The following is a 15,065-nucleotide window of genomic DNA, read 5'->3' on the forward strand; positions in this document are numbered from 1 at the left end:
GGAGAGTTCTTAATCATTAGCTGGAACAATGTCCCTCGAGTCCCACAGAGGTGCTGGAAGTGTGAGAGGAAAAGGTGTGAAGGGGGTGTTGTGAAGTAGGAGGGATCAGTGGTCTGGGAGCATCAGACGAAAATCTGTGAGCGGGCGTTGGGGAGCAAACAGCCGCCACCGGAGAGGGCTTTGGGGGAGCTCAGGGATCAACATGTCTCAGAGCAAGAAGATGGAGGGAGCGTTCCAAGGAGAGGATGAGGCTGTAGTCAGAGAGAGGCTTGGGGAGGTTGGACTCTCGAGGCAGGCTGGGGAAGCACAGGGCCAAATGTGGAGAAGATGGATAGAAGTAAACAGGACACGGGAGATGCCCAAGTGTGCAGCACGGCGGTGTTCACAAATGCAAACATCCTTGGAAATGACCCAGATCAAGAAAGCACCTAACCCTCACCCGCAGCCCTGTTCCACCCCAGCTGCTGACATTATGGATTCCATCCCCCTGTTTCTGAACTTAATATAAATAGGATCGTGGTGTAAGTACTCCTTAGTATTTTCTTCATGAAACTCATCCGTATTGTTGTGTGCAGCGGTTGTTTGTTCACTTCCACTGCTGTGTGGTACTCCACCATGTGAACATTCCACAATTTAGGCATGCTTTCTACTGTTGATGGACATTTGAGTCGTTTCTCTTGCAAACATGCTACTGTGAACGTTCTTGTAAGTGCTTTAATGGTACACATATGTGTTTCTGGTGGCTGTGCATCTAGAGTGAGATTGTGGGGTCCTGGGATGTGTGGACGTTTAGCTTTTGTGGACATTGCCAGTTTTCACTCCCACAAGTGGGGTGTGAGAGTTCCTGTTGTTCCCTATCCTTGCAAACACTTGGAACAGTCTTTAATTTCAGCCATTTCCCTGGGCGTGTAGTGGTGTCTCAGTGTGGTTTTTACTTGCCTTCTTTCCCTGACGGCTGAAGAGGTTGAACGCCATTTCCTATTTTATTGGCCTAGGATTAGTTTTGATGATACCGTAGTGGGGAGTAGATGACGATTTTAACAGTGACCACTTCCTGGGACTGGTCCTAATGCAGTTCCTAGTAGTGAGGAAGGGGGTAGTGGTCTCACGAGGGACATGCAGACGTTCATCCTGCTGATGGCTGTGTAGGTCAGCAGAGCTGTGTTCCTTATCGGGAACACACTGTGATCGCAGGCTGGGAGGTGGTGTTAAGTAGCCCTGCACATCTTGAACTAGAGGAGAAGGGGAGGGAGAAAATGAAACGAACTGCTGGAAACTGCATCTCCCGTCTGATTGTTGTTGTGGGTTCATTTTGATTGTGAAAGTTGAGTATTGATAGGGTTTTAAGCAGGGTGGTAATGTGACTTATTCCTTTAAACACATCCCTCATCTGCCTTATGGAGATTGGACTCGAAGGGGCAAGGTGGGGGTGGGGGGGGGGCGCTTAGGAGGCTGTCACAATAATTCAGCCAGAGATTATGGTCACTTTGGACATAAGACAGTGGCAGTGAGACTGATGAAAGTAGAGGAAATGAAATACTCACATCTATATGTTTTTGTTTTGAAAAGCTTAAAAACTTGGAAAAGTACAAGAATAATATAACAAACACCTGTATACTCCCCCCCAGAATCTGCCACCACAGCTGCCTGTCTTCCTTCATTTCTGTGGCTTTGTATGTGTAAGTGATCTGTCTGTGGTTCTGCGCTCCGGGATCCAGTAGCATGGTTCTAGATCTCCTCGGTGCTGCCCCGTCTGAGCTAGTCCATAACCCTGTGCGTCCTGGTCGTCACCAGCTGTACCACCTCTGAAATCTTAGTTTAAGGTGCTTCTCCCTGGGGTTTCTGCCTCCCTCCCATGCTTCCAGCTCAGCTGGGCTCCTGCCCCCACTGCACCTTCCTCAGTACTGTCTGTCCCTGTCCCTCACCCTTCTCCCCGCTCTGCTCCCTCCCCTCAGCTGGGTTCCAGGGTCTAATGCTGTGTTACTTCTGGCTCGCTCTTAACCTTCTCGCCTCTCTCAGCCCCTGGGTTCACACTCCTGGCAAAACCCCAAACCCAGTTGAACCGAGCATCTGCCTACTCTCAGCCTACACCCGAGTCACCGGGCAGGGTGGAAACACGCGGCTGCGGGCGCTGTGCTGGTTATTATTCATTCACAGAAGTGTCCATCCCAGGAGGGCAGGGACTTGGCCTTGTTCGTTGTGTCCCCAGTGCCTGTGCAGCACCGGCTTATAGCAGTCATTCAGGACGTGTGCTGGATTTAGAAGACTGCCCTCAAGTCTCACGTGGGCATTGATGCTATGAGACAGGCCTGCGTTTCCCCAGTGCGGTCACTCCTGACTTTCTGAGAAGACCTCCTTCATATGTTCTCCCAGATTGCCTGTACCTCTCCCTCTGACTCTTAGCAGGTGCATCTCCTCTCATACCTCATAGAAAAAAGAGATAGTCGGACGCGCTCTCATTGTCCCAAGCTCAGGTTCCCAGCCTGCCATGTGTGTGCCGTGTGCACCGTGGCCTCCTCCCCAGATGCAGGTATCCCTGCTCCTTCCTTCTGGCAGCCCCACCCCCACCCCGCTCGCGCTCTGCATCTCTGTCCCTGCCTGCTCGTCCTGTAACCCTGTTCTCGCTTCTGCCTCCGCTGCCACGTCATGCCCATGGCACACGGACATGACTTTATATCCTCTGTCCTTTAAAAACCCCAGCGACCACATTTCCCCTTCGAGTCCGCCCCCTCCCCACTTCTTGTCCCTGCCTCCCTGTGTCGCAGTAAAAATGGTGTCTGACATCCAGTGCCTCTTTCCTTACCAACTGCCCCCTGCCAGCATCCTTAGCAGCCTCTGCGAAATGTCAGACACTGCTGGCTTTTGATCGGAGTTTGAACAGTAAGTACTGACTTCCTGTTATGGTAACTGATGATTGATTAGGCTTTTTGCTAACATCACCCTCCACCCACACATACTCCCCTCCTCCCCTAAAGAGAGGCTTTAAGAGAATTCTCTTGTGAGTCTTGGTTACATCAGTATTGTGCTGACTTTGTAAATATTGTTCATCACGGAACTAAAGTGTACATTTTCGTTTTCATACAACTTTTCATTTTGTCTAGAGCTAATGATTGCTTAATTTTTTCATATGCTTAGTTCTCTGTCTTCAGTGCTTTTTTAAAAGACAGTCACTCAGCAGATCTGTCAGATACCTAGCAGTGACTTTACCCAAACCCAGCAGATCATCCCGAGCCCTTCTTTCCTTCCCCGATGGCCTCTCCTGGCTGCAGTCCCCTCCAGGCCTGCGGGCCTCGTGGCTCCGGCCTCGGCCCTCCTCACCGTTGCTGGCGTGTCCGGTCCCCGTCTTCCTTCCTCTTGGTCTATTGTCAGTTTGCCACATTGCATCTTCCAGTGGTTTCCTGATAAAGGGATTTCGTTGTTTTTGCTCTTTGCATGTTTGAAAACACCTCTACTCCTCCCTCAAACTTGTTTGAAAATTTGGCTAGGTTTAGAATTGTAGGTTGAAAATTTTTTCTTCTCAGAATTTGAGGGTAGATGGTCTTCTGTTCACCATTCTCCTGCCTCCTGTGGGATGCCATCTATGCCTCCTGTGTGTGACCTGTTTGTTTCCTCTGGAGAATTTTGGAATCTCCCTTTTATCCTTGGTGTTTTACATTTCAGAGAGATGGGCCTTGGGCCAGTCTGTTCATTCATTGTGCTGGGCCCGCCTTGTGCCCTGTCAGCCTGGGAATGTACTTGCTGCTGTTTAAGGGAACGCTCGTCTTACTCCTTTGATGATGTTTCCCTTCCTTTTTTCTATCATCTTTCTGGAACTTGGTAACTGGGTGATGGGCCACCTAAACCTATCCTCTCATTATCTTTTCTTTCCTGTTGCCCACTTCTTTGTCTTTTTGTTTTTCCCTTTGGAAGGGGTCTTGAGTTTTTACATTACTATTATTACCCCTTGCGTCTCCAGGAGCACTCCCTCGTTCTTCCTTTCTCGGGGCGCTGCTGTCTTCTAAGGGCCCCGCTGGATGTGCTGGCGCCCTGCACTGTGGGATGCAGGTAACGTGCCCAGCGCCTGCCCCGCAGGCGGTGGTGAGGCTCCCTGGGTGGGTCCAGGCGAGTGCGTTCCTCAGGAGCACCTGGCACCTCAGCAAGCGCTAGGCCCACATTCTGACGTCCTCGCTCTCCTTAGGGGTTAGCTCCCTGCGGCGGTAGTTGCCGCTTCTCTGGTCTTTTGTTGGGGCACCGTCCCTCTTCCCTCCGTGTGCCTTCTTTGTTGTGACGTTTTCTCTCACAGGTCTTTCGACCCTGAGCTCTCGGTTCTTGTTTAAGTGGAGCCACTGTGGAGCAGAGAGGCAGGTCTGTGAGCAGGTGGGCTTTTCAGCTGGAGGACTTTCCTGTGGCTGGTCATTTCTTTAAGGACCTCAGGTGATTGAATCTCGAGGCCTTTTCTCTCGGGCTTTGGTGTTTTGGAGAGGAACCCTTGTGGAAACGATCCACTCCTGGCAGCCAGCGTTTGGGAAACCAGAAGTGGGAGTAGCTGTGTGCTCCTGCCTGACCGGACGGGGCCCGGCTTGGGGACCCAGCAGTTCAGCAGAGCAGATAGACTTCCTGCCATCTCGGTGCTCAGCATCTGGCAGGGAGCCTGCCCCAGGCCGTGGATGCACACGTAGACGCCCCCAGCATCGTCCACGGCGCTTAGGGAAGCCCGCTCACACTGGCGGCCTGGCAGAGGACACCTTTCCCGTATCCTCCTGATGCCTTGGGGTGGGGGGCCCCTGTGCCCTGCCCCCACGCTTGACTGCAAGTCTCAGATGCTCCTCAGGGGCTGCTGGGCCTTCTCCATGGTTTTCACATCCTCCAGGCAGCCACCCTGCAGCAAAGGGCGACATCGCCGCTCTTTGTGCCATCGCGAAGGCACTGTACTCTTGCCACGCGAGGAGCCGCGGGGCACTGGGGCAGAACAAGTGGCAGAATTGAGTCACTGCACAGCCCGCGGTGCTTTTGAAATGCCCAACTGGGTGCCCTCAGTCAGGACCACATTTACTCTGTGGCATCAGTAATACCCATCAAATTCATGCTGGTGATTTAAATTTTATTGGTTGTGCAATTTTAGTATTTAGTTTGTCTGTTTATTTTGATTTTAGAGCTCTTCTAAATTCTGCAGAGGGTATTCCTAATTTTAGGTTCGTACTTATTTACGTAGCCTAATGAAAATAATTTCTCACCACTGGCAGTCATGCAGTTTTTCTTAAAAGATTCACTCCATTTTAATGAAGTTTGAAAATCACTGACAGGGACTTCCTGGTGACGCCGTAGTTAAGAATCCTCCTGCCAATGCAGGGGACATGGGTTTGAGCCCTGGTCCAGGAAGATCCCACATGCCGCGGAGCAGCTAAGCCCGTGCGCCACAACTACTGAGCCTGCGCTCTAGAGCCCACAGGCCACAACTACTGAAGCCTACGTGCCTGGAGCCCGTGCTCTGCAAGAAGAGAAACCACCGCAATGAGAAGCCCGCGCAACGGAGTAGCCCCCTGCTTGCCACAGCTGGAGAAAGCCCGCGTGCAGCAACGAAGACCTAACGCAGCCATAAATGAATGAATGAATGAGTGAAAGAAAATCACTGACAGAGCTAGAATACCATTAATTATATTGTGCACCCCCTGGGTATAAATGACATAAATTTTTAGTTCCTTTTAGTCCAATACAGAATATTTTAGTTTCACTTAAGCAAATTAGGTTATTTCAGGTAATTTAATTTAAAAAGTGACACTTCTAACAAGAAGCCTAATCCTTTCCCCAAGGCTTACTGAAGATTTAAGGGGAAAAAAAAAAAAAAAGAATCCCAGGCGGTAGAATTCGGTGTGCTCTTAAGTGTCAATAAACCATACCAATGCAGTAAGAACTTATTTTGCAGGAAGGATATCGTATATTAACAAAAAAATGTATTGCAGACCTTTAAGAATTGCAGTATATTATGACCACTTTTCGGAAGCATTCTTCAAGTAGTTTCAACTTTGCGGTCCATTTCTCATTAGTATGTAGGTCGTTTATAACAGCTGTTTAGTGCTATTTGTGTGTAAACACTTAACGACCTCTAACGATGCTGGGGCCCTGGCACCCTAGAGAGGTCATTTTCAGTTGCTGGTAGGAAGGATATGCCCTTTGAGCTGGGGCCCCGGCAGCGGGGATGGGGCGGTAGTGGTCCATCCCTTCCTCGGAGCAGCCAGAGAGGAGATTTTCTGCGGCAGCTAAGGTGAAGCGTCCAGTTGTAGTCAGAAAACAAGCTCACAGCAGCCCCTTGGGAGACCAGGCCCGTACCTTTGTCTGATTCTTAGTGCTCAGCAAATCTGAACTATGGAGAAAGTGGTTTTCCCCTAAAGCCCAGCCTGGGATATTCTTTCTGATTCAGTAGTCTGTGTCATAAATCCAGATCCGTTTCCTCTACCTGAAGTATTAACCTTAGGACACCTGAGACTTTTCTAGGCTTGACTTCGTTTTTGTACCTTGTGGCCTTTACCCCTTGTGAGCTGGTGTCCAGATCTTGGTGTTGATGGTGTAGAAATCTCGGTGTCTGACCAGCAGTGTCTCACTAGGTAACGATGTCCTCGTTATCAATGGCAGTGACTTTACCCAGACAGTAAGCTAGGTACTGTCTGTAATGTTATTTTGTACAGAAGCCAACCAGTCACCGTGTTAATGTAATGTAAGAATCAGGTTTATTTTTAAAGGTAATTCAGGCATGCATTATAAAGTTAGGCAGCAGTCTTCTAGAGCCAACTTTTATCTGTTTTTGTTTTTTCTCAAAATTAATTTCCTAAATTTCTACCCTATATCTTATATCAAGACAACCCAGTCTAGATAAATGCTGGTGTGCCAGGGACCAGGCATTGGATCAGTGACCCATAAATCCACATGGGCTCTGGGCGCCAGAACCAAGAAGGGGCTGCTTGGTAATTACAAGTTTCCCACGAAAGTGTTGCTTTATCCTTGGAGGAAATTTTATGTGTGTACCTTTCTTTTGATCCTTTTTATTGATGTTTTTAATATTTATTACAACCCCTTTCAGAATCATAAACTGGTAAATTGCTTCTGTTGTCTGACAGCTGATGTCATCTCGACTGTGGAGTTTAGTCACTCTGGAGACCTTCTTGCAACAGGAGACAAGGGCGGCAGAGTGGTTATTTTCCAGCGGGAACAAGAGGTCAGTAATGTACAATCCACGAACCAAGTGGGATCATCCAGCACTTCTCACATCACTTGTAAGGAAGGGAGCACAGTTATTTTCCCAGTGTCTAATTTCATTTGATTCCACTATATCACATTCACCATTTAGCATCTTCTTTCAGAAATTATCTCGGGGCGAACGAGAAGACCTGTGTTTCCACTCACGGACGTACAGCCCCCAAGTCCCAGTTAAGCCCCCAGTGCCCTCATCTGTAGGGCGGGCGGAGAGTCCTTTCCCCGCCCCAAGTTGTCACAGGTGGCGGCCAGACCAAGTGAAGGGTGTAGGCTGCTGGGGTTCTGGATCTGTCTGCTCTCATCCCGGAGGAAATGAAACCCCTTCACCGGCCATGGAGGTGCTGGCCTCCAGCCCCAGGGTCTGCTGGCCGGTGCAGGCACTCTGAGTGCCCCGCAGCACTGGCCGCACCCTCGAGGGCTGGGGCCTCAGAACACGGGCCTTGGAGGAGCCACAGATGAGCCTCACTCACGAACACTGGCTATTAGGTCCTTCCCGTCTGGGGGAAAAGGGGAGAGGAGCGCTACTTTGTCAGTTACACGTAAGAGGAGAATGGGAGCTATCGCCAGGCCTTGCCAGCCCCTGTCGTCTCTCGTTTCTGGCGAGCAGGCCTCGCCGAGTGCCCAGTAAGGCAGGATGAGGCTCTGCTGTGCGGGCGCCCCAGGCGGGAGCCTCAGCACAGCCAGGCCCGGGGGTTCCGTGACAGAGCGCCCCTCCTGCCTGCTTCCTAGCTGGTAGGCGTGCAGTTGCTTTTCATCTCCAAATTCTGCCCTCTAACTTCTTGTGGTAAAACAACTCTGGTGTCAAGGCGGGTGGGCCCTTGCTCCCTTCCTTGTGGCGGGGAGTGCCAGCCCTGCACTGCAGAGGGGCACTTGGTGGCGTCTGTAGGGGGCAAGCCCTGGGCCCACAACATCTCCTGGTTAAAATATACCTGTTACAGCTCCAATGTTGATTAAAAATTTTTTAATTGTATTTTTTCTGGTTCGGGATGGTGAGAATTCTTTTGTGAATATCATATATATTATCATGAATCTTTCTAAATCTTCACAATATGATAAGTTTATAATTAGATATAATCTTGGAGGTGGATCATCACAGTGCTACTTACAAAGAACTTTTCAACAAATAAAAGTCGGTGGCGGTGTTTGAATCATACTTTTAGCAGAAGGATTATTTAACAGATTACTTAGCCATAGCTATCTTAACTTTAAGAGTTCACTTTTAGCTCCGTAAAGTCTGCCATTTGAATAATGTCCTTTTAGAAAATGAAGTTTTTTCTTGTTTTCGGGGGTCATTGTGTAAACCTAGAAATATGCTAGCTTCAAATATGAAAGATTATAAAACTCAAGCATCTTGCTATAAAATGTGTTAAGTATTGTAGTCTTGAGAAGTTATCATATTGTGTTCAGTGAAGATGTATTAAGTCAATGTTGCTACAGTTTTGTACAGTAGCAGGTCCCTAAAATTGTTTAAATTTGATGAGCCCGACCAACTGTAACTTCATAAATCCTGGGCAACTTTTTTCCCCATCTTTTTCTTCGTATTTTGGTTAATATAAAAAGAGGTTTTGTATCCCATCTGCCTTTCAGATATTTTAGTGGTTGCTGTATAATCCTCATTGTGGACTGGAGTGTTTCCAGTGTGGGTAAGACTCTGTCTTCATCCATCATCAAAGAGACAGTTGATGATATTGCAGCACCAGTGGGATGAGGCTGCTGCCTGTTAAACTGCAGCAGCTCTCGATTAGAAACTGCAGTAAGCTTTCAGAGGTGTCAAAATATGTGTTTTAGCATCAGTGAAGCGTAGAGGTTCCTGGAGGATAGAGCAGCACCCTGCTTGGCTGGGGAAGGTGCAGGACGTTCAGTCAGGAGGGAGCCATCGGAAACTATGGCAACGTGATTTTCGAACTTTTTTCCCATGTTAGTGGTGGAGCCCTCTGTCCAAGGGACTCTAGCGTGTCAATCTGGGGCGAGCAGAGTCTGTGGACGTGGCTCCGTGGCTCCCACCCCTCTGCAGAATGCCGTCCCTCTGCATGGTCCGTCCAGTAACATCAGAACTGTAACTGGGAATCAGCATGTTCCCAGACAAAGCGAGGCCCGCCTCCTCGTCATCCCCATGCTCCCCGCAGCTGGACCAGCAGTCTCGGCAGCTCCCGCCCCACTCTCCTGCTGAGAGTCCAGTCACTGTGCCCTGCCAGCCTTCCTCAGAGTCCCTCCCTCTCCCTGGACAGGCCCTCAGGCGCTGATGCGAGGTCTCCGGTGGAGGACAAGGCCGGGGGATTAGCAGGGGCCTTGGGTTTCAGGAGTTGAGGGCAGAGATCAGGGCAGTTAGTGGCAGCGTTAGAGGCAGGGCGCTGTTCCCGGAGAGAGTGGCCTGGGAAGGACGGGCAGCGCTGTGATGGGACTCGTGTCTGAAGCATGGGACTGACCGATTCCACAGATTTTCCCTTTTAAATATTTCAGTCACGGTTTGTTCACTTGAGAGTTAGAAGTACCGGTTGGTGTATTAGGCTTTTTCATAGAGAGCGTGAGGGCCACGAAGCAGGAGAGTCGTGTGAATAGCATAAGCCTGTAGTCCAGCACACCCGTGGGACACGGGGCAGGGATTTCCACGGTCCTGCTGAGGATCGCTTGATCGCAAGGGGCAGCGCGGTAGAGAGATGGAGGGAGTTTGGGGGGATTTTTCTCATAATACATGATCTTGCTTCAGAAACGTAAAGGGGTATCTATCTAGACGTGAAGGTTATTTGTTTAGTTCAATTTACTTGACACACACACTAATGTGTTAAAAATGTAAGATTTTAGATACTGGTTATAGAACAAGAATTAAAATACTGGTCTCCTTGAGTTTTAATTATGAAATATTTACTATTTCATAGAAAATGTCATTTTGGACATGCAGAAGATTTCAGGGATTAATATAAATATACTTATGAACCCACCACTCGGGCTTTTATTCCTTTAGAAAAGGAAACCCTGGGCGTGTAGGTGAAGCACACGCTGTGCCCCTCCCCCATTCTGTCTTTCCATGTTACTTCCACATCCTATTTTATTATCCCTCTGCCTCCCCCGAGTTGGCCATAGCTTGTCCTTTTGTTTTTACTGCAACGTGTAGAATTGTCGTGTGTGTTGACGTTTTTCATAAGAGGATCTTCCTGTGGGTGTGTTTGCACAGCTTGCTTCTCTTACACGTGCTGCAGGATTTGCCCTCCGTGGCTCCTTTGCCGTAACTGCTCGTTTGTGACTCTGCCGATTGGCAGTCCCCTTCCCTGGCGGCGCAGCTGTGTGCTGCTGGCTGTCCCAGGTGACGGGGAAGTGTGCGTCCCCGTGGCTCAGCCCTGGAGGGCTTGGGCCGGCCCAGCTGACTCTCCACGGGGCCAGATGGCAACCGCTGCCGCCTCTGTGGGCCCTTCAGCCTCTCTCAGAGCTGCCCCGGTAGCGGTAGCACAGAGGCAGCCAGAGCCAGTGTACTGGCAGGGAAGCTCGACTCCACACCCTGCCCTAGAGCAGATGCCCGGAAGTGCAAGAGGAAGCTGCGGAGTCAGCTCTCTTATTTGTTTCTTCCAAGTAAAGTAATTCTGAGCGTCATCTGTTTGACATTTTTTTGACCCAGGATTTTTATTAACTTTTAAAAATGTGTGTGGTCATTTGATATTCACATTGGGAGAACTGAAGTTTCTCTGCACTGTACTTTGTTCATTAAAATGGCTTCATGTTTCCTTGCAGAATAAAAGCCGCCCTCATTCCAGGGGGGAATATAACGTTTACAGTACCTTTCAAAGTCACGAACCAGAGTTTGACTATTTGAAGAGTCTAGAAATAGAAGAAAAAATTAATAAGATTAGGTGGCTACCACAACAGGGCGCTGCTCGTTTTCTGCTCTCTACAAACGGTAAGAGCTTTTCTCCTTATGCGGCCCTTTGCGTTAAGGCTGGGTTTTTAATTTTCTGTGTGTAGATTCTTTTTGATTTTAGCCCTTCTAGAGGCTACCTCTGCTTTAAACTTTGGGGGAGGGTAAAGCATTAGGTAGGCAGGAAGAAAACTCAGGTTGAAAACTCAAAGTACGCAAACACACACACACTCGCAGTATTACATTTCTCAACTCTGCAGACGTTTCTACATCTTTACTTATTGTAGGAAACAAAATGTTCATATACAACTGGAAGTACTAATGTTCAAATACTCCTAGCTTCTAAACCAGCATAGAACCACAGAGTTTTCTTGTATGATACTCAACTAATAGTGGTGCATGATATATGGTTTTTCTTTTAATATGGAGAATGAGGTTTTTATTTTCAGATAAAACTATTAAATTATGGAAAATAAGTGAACGGGATAAAAGAGCAGAAGGCTATAACTTAAAAGATGAAGATGGACGACTTCGAGATCCACTTAGAATCACGGCACTACGGGTATACGTCACATTTTCTTTCAACTAGCCGATACTTGTCATAAATTAATCAGTAATGATGCTTAAGTCAGCTGTTTAGAAAATACTGTTAAATAGAAATACTGTGGGATCTGTCTTCTTGATCTTGAAAGTTATTTGTAATCATTTTTATGTATACTTGTTAAAATGGGAGTCCTTGTATTCTCACGAAAACAAAAAAGTCACACATCTTCAGAAAATATACTACTACTAAAGAAAAGACTCTGGTTTAATTCCATAAGAAATCTTTCTAAAAACATCCACTGCCTTTCACTCTGAAGGTTCAGAGTAGCACATTGGTGGGGTTGGAGCAGATGGAACTCGGCACACTTCCCTGGAGGAAGCAGCGCGGGTTGCAGATTGAGAGATGACCTGTGGACCAGCAGGATGGCCTTCACTGGATTTCCTCTGAGTTAGCTAAGGCAGATTCTGACCAGAATTCTTTGCCCATCAATCCATGAGCAGCATTACTTCTTCTTTTTCTTTTTTTAAAATAAATTCTTCACTCCCTCTTTGGTGCCCCTAGGTACAGTATGAAATGACTGTGTTTTATCAATTCTAATACCTCGATTTTTTTCACATTTTAACATCTATGAAATTGAGTACAACTTAAAATAGAGTGTCCTGGGGTGGTGCCTTTAATTAAAGGGAGTATGAGAAGGAGATTAAACAAGCCTGAATCCTGCCCAGATGCGCCCTGGTTAAGACCCCAGGGTGCTGCCGATGGGCCGGGCCACAGCGGAGACCAGCGGTGACTTAGAGGCGCTCCCTGAACCGACCGCCTGGTTCATTAGAAAGCTGTTGGCCAGTTGGTTGGTTTTTCAGAGAGGTTTAAAACCTTTGTGGAAGTGCGATCTATCAGGTGAAGACCTAGTGGGTGGACACATTGTATTGGTAGCTGAGGAGCTACAGAGGAGGGCACGGAATTGCAGGAAGCTCCCCATCCCACTCCCTGCAGGGCCCCGGCCAGGGTGTGTGTGGTGGGTTTCGGTCTCTTTCCCCGTGCTCTGCTGGCCGCGCGCACGCAGGTGCTGGGGCAGCAGGCGCGCAGCACGGAGTCGCAGCCCAGCGTGCAGGGGTGCTCCCGACAGGAGCACAGGGTGTAACAGGTAAGCACTGCCAAGGCGAAGGGCGGGGTGGGAACTTGTAGGTCAGTGGTATTGCCCTGTTTCCAGGGAGTTGAGGCCAAGAAAGCTGTGTAATTTGCTCAAATCTAAACCCTACTTTGAACCAAGATGTTCTGATCCAAATGGTGGTTTCTCTGTGCCATGCTGCTGCTTTCCCACCCGTGAATTAGTGACAGTTTGTAGGCAGATCACTGTTGGTGACAGTAACACTAGTTTTACAGTTACCACCATGTAAACTGCTCCTTGGAAACTAAGTGCGCTGGAAGGATGAGGCCTGGGGTGCCCTGTGGGTGCACCTGAATCCCCTGTCTCGGCCGCCTCTCCCCTGCACCCGGCCCGACACGCTCCCCCTCTCCAGGGAGCCCCCTGCCTCCCAGCCAGGCCTGCTTCTCCACTGTGATGCTCACATCCGTCCCAGCTGTGGGAAGTCTGTAAGGGCTTCTGAGGCCCAGTCTTCACTCTGGTCAAGGCTGCTGTTCTACAATTAGCCTAACCAAGCTGGTCTCGTCCGTGGCCATGGCGAAGCATGTGACAGGTGTGAGGTCATTACAGTTGCAGGGTGGGCTGCGGTGGGGGAGAGATCGCAGGCCAGGTCACTCTGTATGTGGATTTACCTTTGTGAGTTCATGGACTCCTTTGAACTTTAAGAGGAAAACAAAATTTTGAAAGGGGAACAGAAATTTTGTTCTCCTCTTAAATTATTTGGGTGCCAGAAAGGGGCTCCTTCTGTTACCCATATTACAGTTGTTTCGCGTTTTGATTAATTAGAGACTTGTTAGAGGGCATGACAGGTCTGTCCTGTCCCTTGTGGAACCAACAGCTCCTGCACAAGAGGAGGGAAGCGTGTGCTCAGCACTTGGCTGGTTTAAAATGAGGGGAGTATTTTTATACATGTTTCCCCAAGTTCATTTTTACAGCATTTTGGCTGGAGAAAACTCAATTAAGAGATTCTCTCCTACCCTTTCTAGGTACACTCCTTGGGTTTTTAATTTAAAAAATAGCACACTTTAGTTTTCTATTTTGATTTTAAAGCTTCTGTTTTCCTCCCCACTAGATGTCAGTGATGCTGGGCCTTTTTCCTTTTTTTCGCACGTGTGACACCGTCACCCACGACTGTGCCTTTGGCTTTGGCCACTCTTGTGCCGGCTCTCTCTCTCGTCCTTGGCCCGGCTGACCTCTCCTCCCTTTCCCTTTCTGTGTGGACGTCCCCTTCCCTGGGAGCCTTCCTGGCCACAGCACTCATCACAGTCGGGGTTTCTGTGCCTTTTTTAAAAAACGTTTTATTGAAGTATAACGTACGTACCCAACATGCCTCTGCCATCTAAGTGAGCAGCTCCGCTGCCATCTGTGGGCTGGATGTACCGCGTCGCGGGCACCAGGTCAGGAGAGGCATGCTCCCCCCGCCCAGTCCCTGCACCCCACCTGCCCAGCCCTGTTGAGGGCGCGGGGGGCGTGGGGGGACGAGGAGATGCGCCTGCTCTCACTCTGGAGGCCGCGGCTGCGAGGCCAGAGGAGGAAGGGGGGCTCAACTCAGGCCCCACATCAGGCATCAGTGTCAGGGGCCATCTGCTTACCGAGCAGCCAGAAGCTATTGCTTATTGGGGGTATTGTCTGTACCTGCTGTTACTTAACCGTGCGCACACATTTGTTCCTTTTTGTTACCTACTGTAAGTGTTCTGATTTTCTGCTGCTGGGATCTTTGTTTTGAATTCCTATTTCCTTCCATTTTTAGGTCCCAATATTGAAGCCCATGGACCTCATGGTAGAAGCAAGTCCACGACGAGTTTTTGCAAATGCTCACACATATCATATAAATTCCATTTCAGTAAATAGTGATCATGAAACGTATCTTTCTGCAGATGACCTGAGAATTAATCTATGGCATTTAGAAATCACAGACAGAAGTTTTAGTATCCTTCGTCGGGTGGATGTCGCAGCATTTTTATAGGATCGTTCTTGGATAGGTCATCTCATGTTCATTACACCCCTTTGTCTCAGAGTCTGTCCTTTGTCATTTTTTTCTCCTGTCAGAAGCTCACATTTTCTCTCAGTGATTTGTGAGGACTCTAATTCATGAAGGGTTCATTTATGCAGTTGTATCTTTCGTGGTTTTCTTAAAGATTTTGTCCCACCGTCATGCTTCAAATGCCCTTCATTGCAACTGAGATCACACAGCACAGAAACAGGCACGTGCTTTCTGCTATCTGTTAGCACTTTTATATATATACATATATATATAATGTTTTTTTGGTTTTTTTTTTTTATTTTTTGCTGCGTTGGGTCTC

The 15,065-nt window shown here is 48.5% G+C and overlaps 1 protein-coding gene across 7 annotated transcripts in view; it reads left to right on the forward strand.

Annotated features, from left to right (window-relative positions):
- Positions 1 to 15,065, forward strand: part of PPP2R2D (protein phosphatase 2 regulatory subunit Bdelta) — a 45,737-nt gene that overhangs the window by 19,506 nt on the left and 11,166 nt on the right. For 5 of the 7 annotated variants that reach the window (XM_027112976.1, XM_027112978.1, XM_027112980.1 and 2 more), the window contains exons 3-6: positions 7,092 to 7,189; positions 10,951 to 11,116; positions 11,524 to 11,636; positions 14,513 to 14,690. In XM_027112976.1, the coding sequence (XP_026968777.1) occupies positions 7,092 to 7,189; positions 10,951 to 11,116; positions 11,524 to 11,636; positions 14,513 to 14,690 (555 nt within the window). Of the gene's footprint in view, positions 1 to 5,561; positions 6,027 to 6,835; positions 6,939 to 7,091; positions 7,190 to 10,950; positions 11,117 to 11,523; positions 11,637 to 14,512; positions 14,691 to 15,065 lie in introns of those variants that run through there. The other 2 variants (XM_027112977.1, XM_027112974.1) reach the window with 2 other exon arrangements.

Source organism: Aethalodelphis obliquidens, unplaced genomic scaffold, assembly GCF_003676395.1.
Source record: "Aethalodelphis obliquidens isolate GAN/ISIS:26980383/991018 unplaced genomic scaffold, ASM367639v1 scaffold11, whole genome shotgun sequence".
In the NCBI taxonomy this organism is placed as follows: Eukaryota; Metazoa; Chordata; class Mammalia; order Artiodactyla; family Delphinidae; genus Aethalodelphis; species Aethalodelphis obliquidens.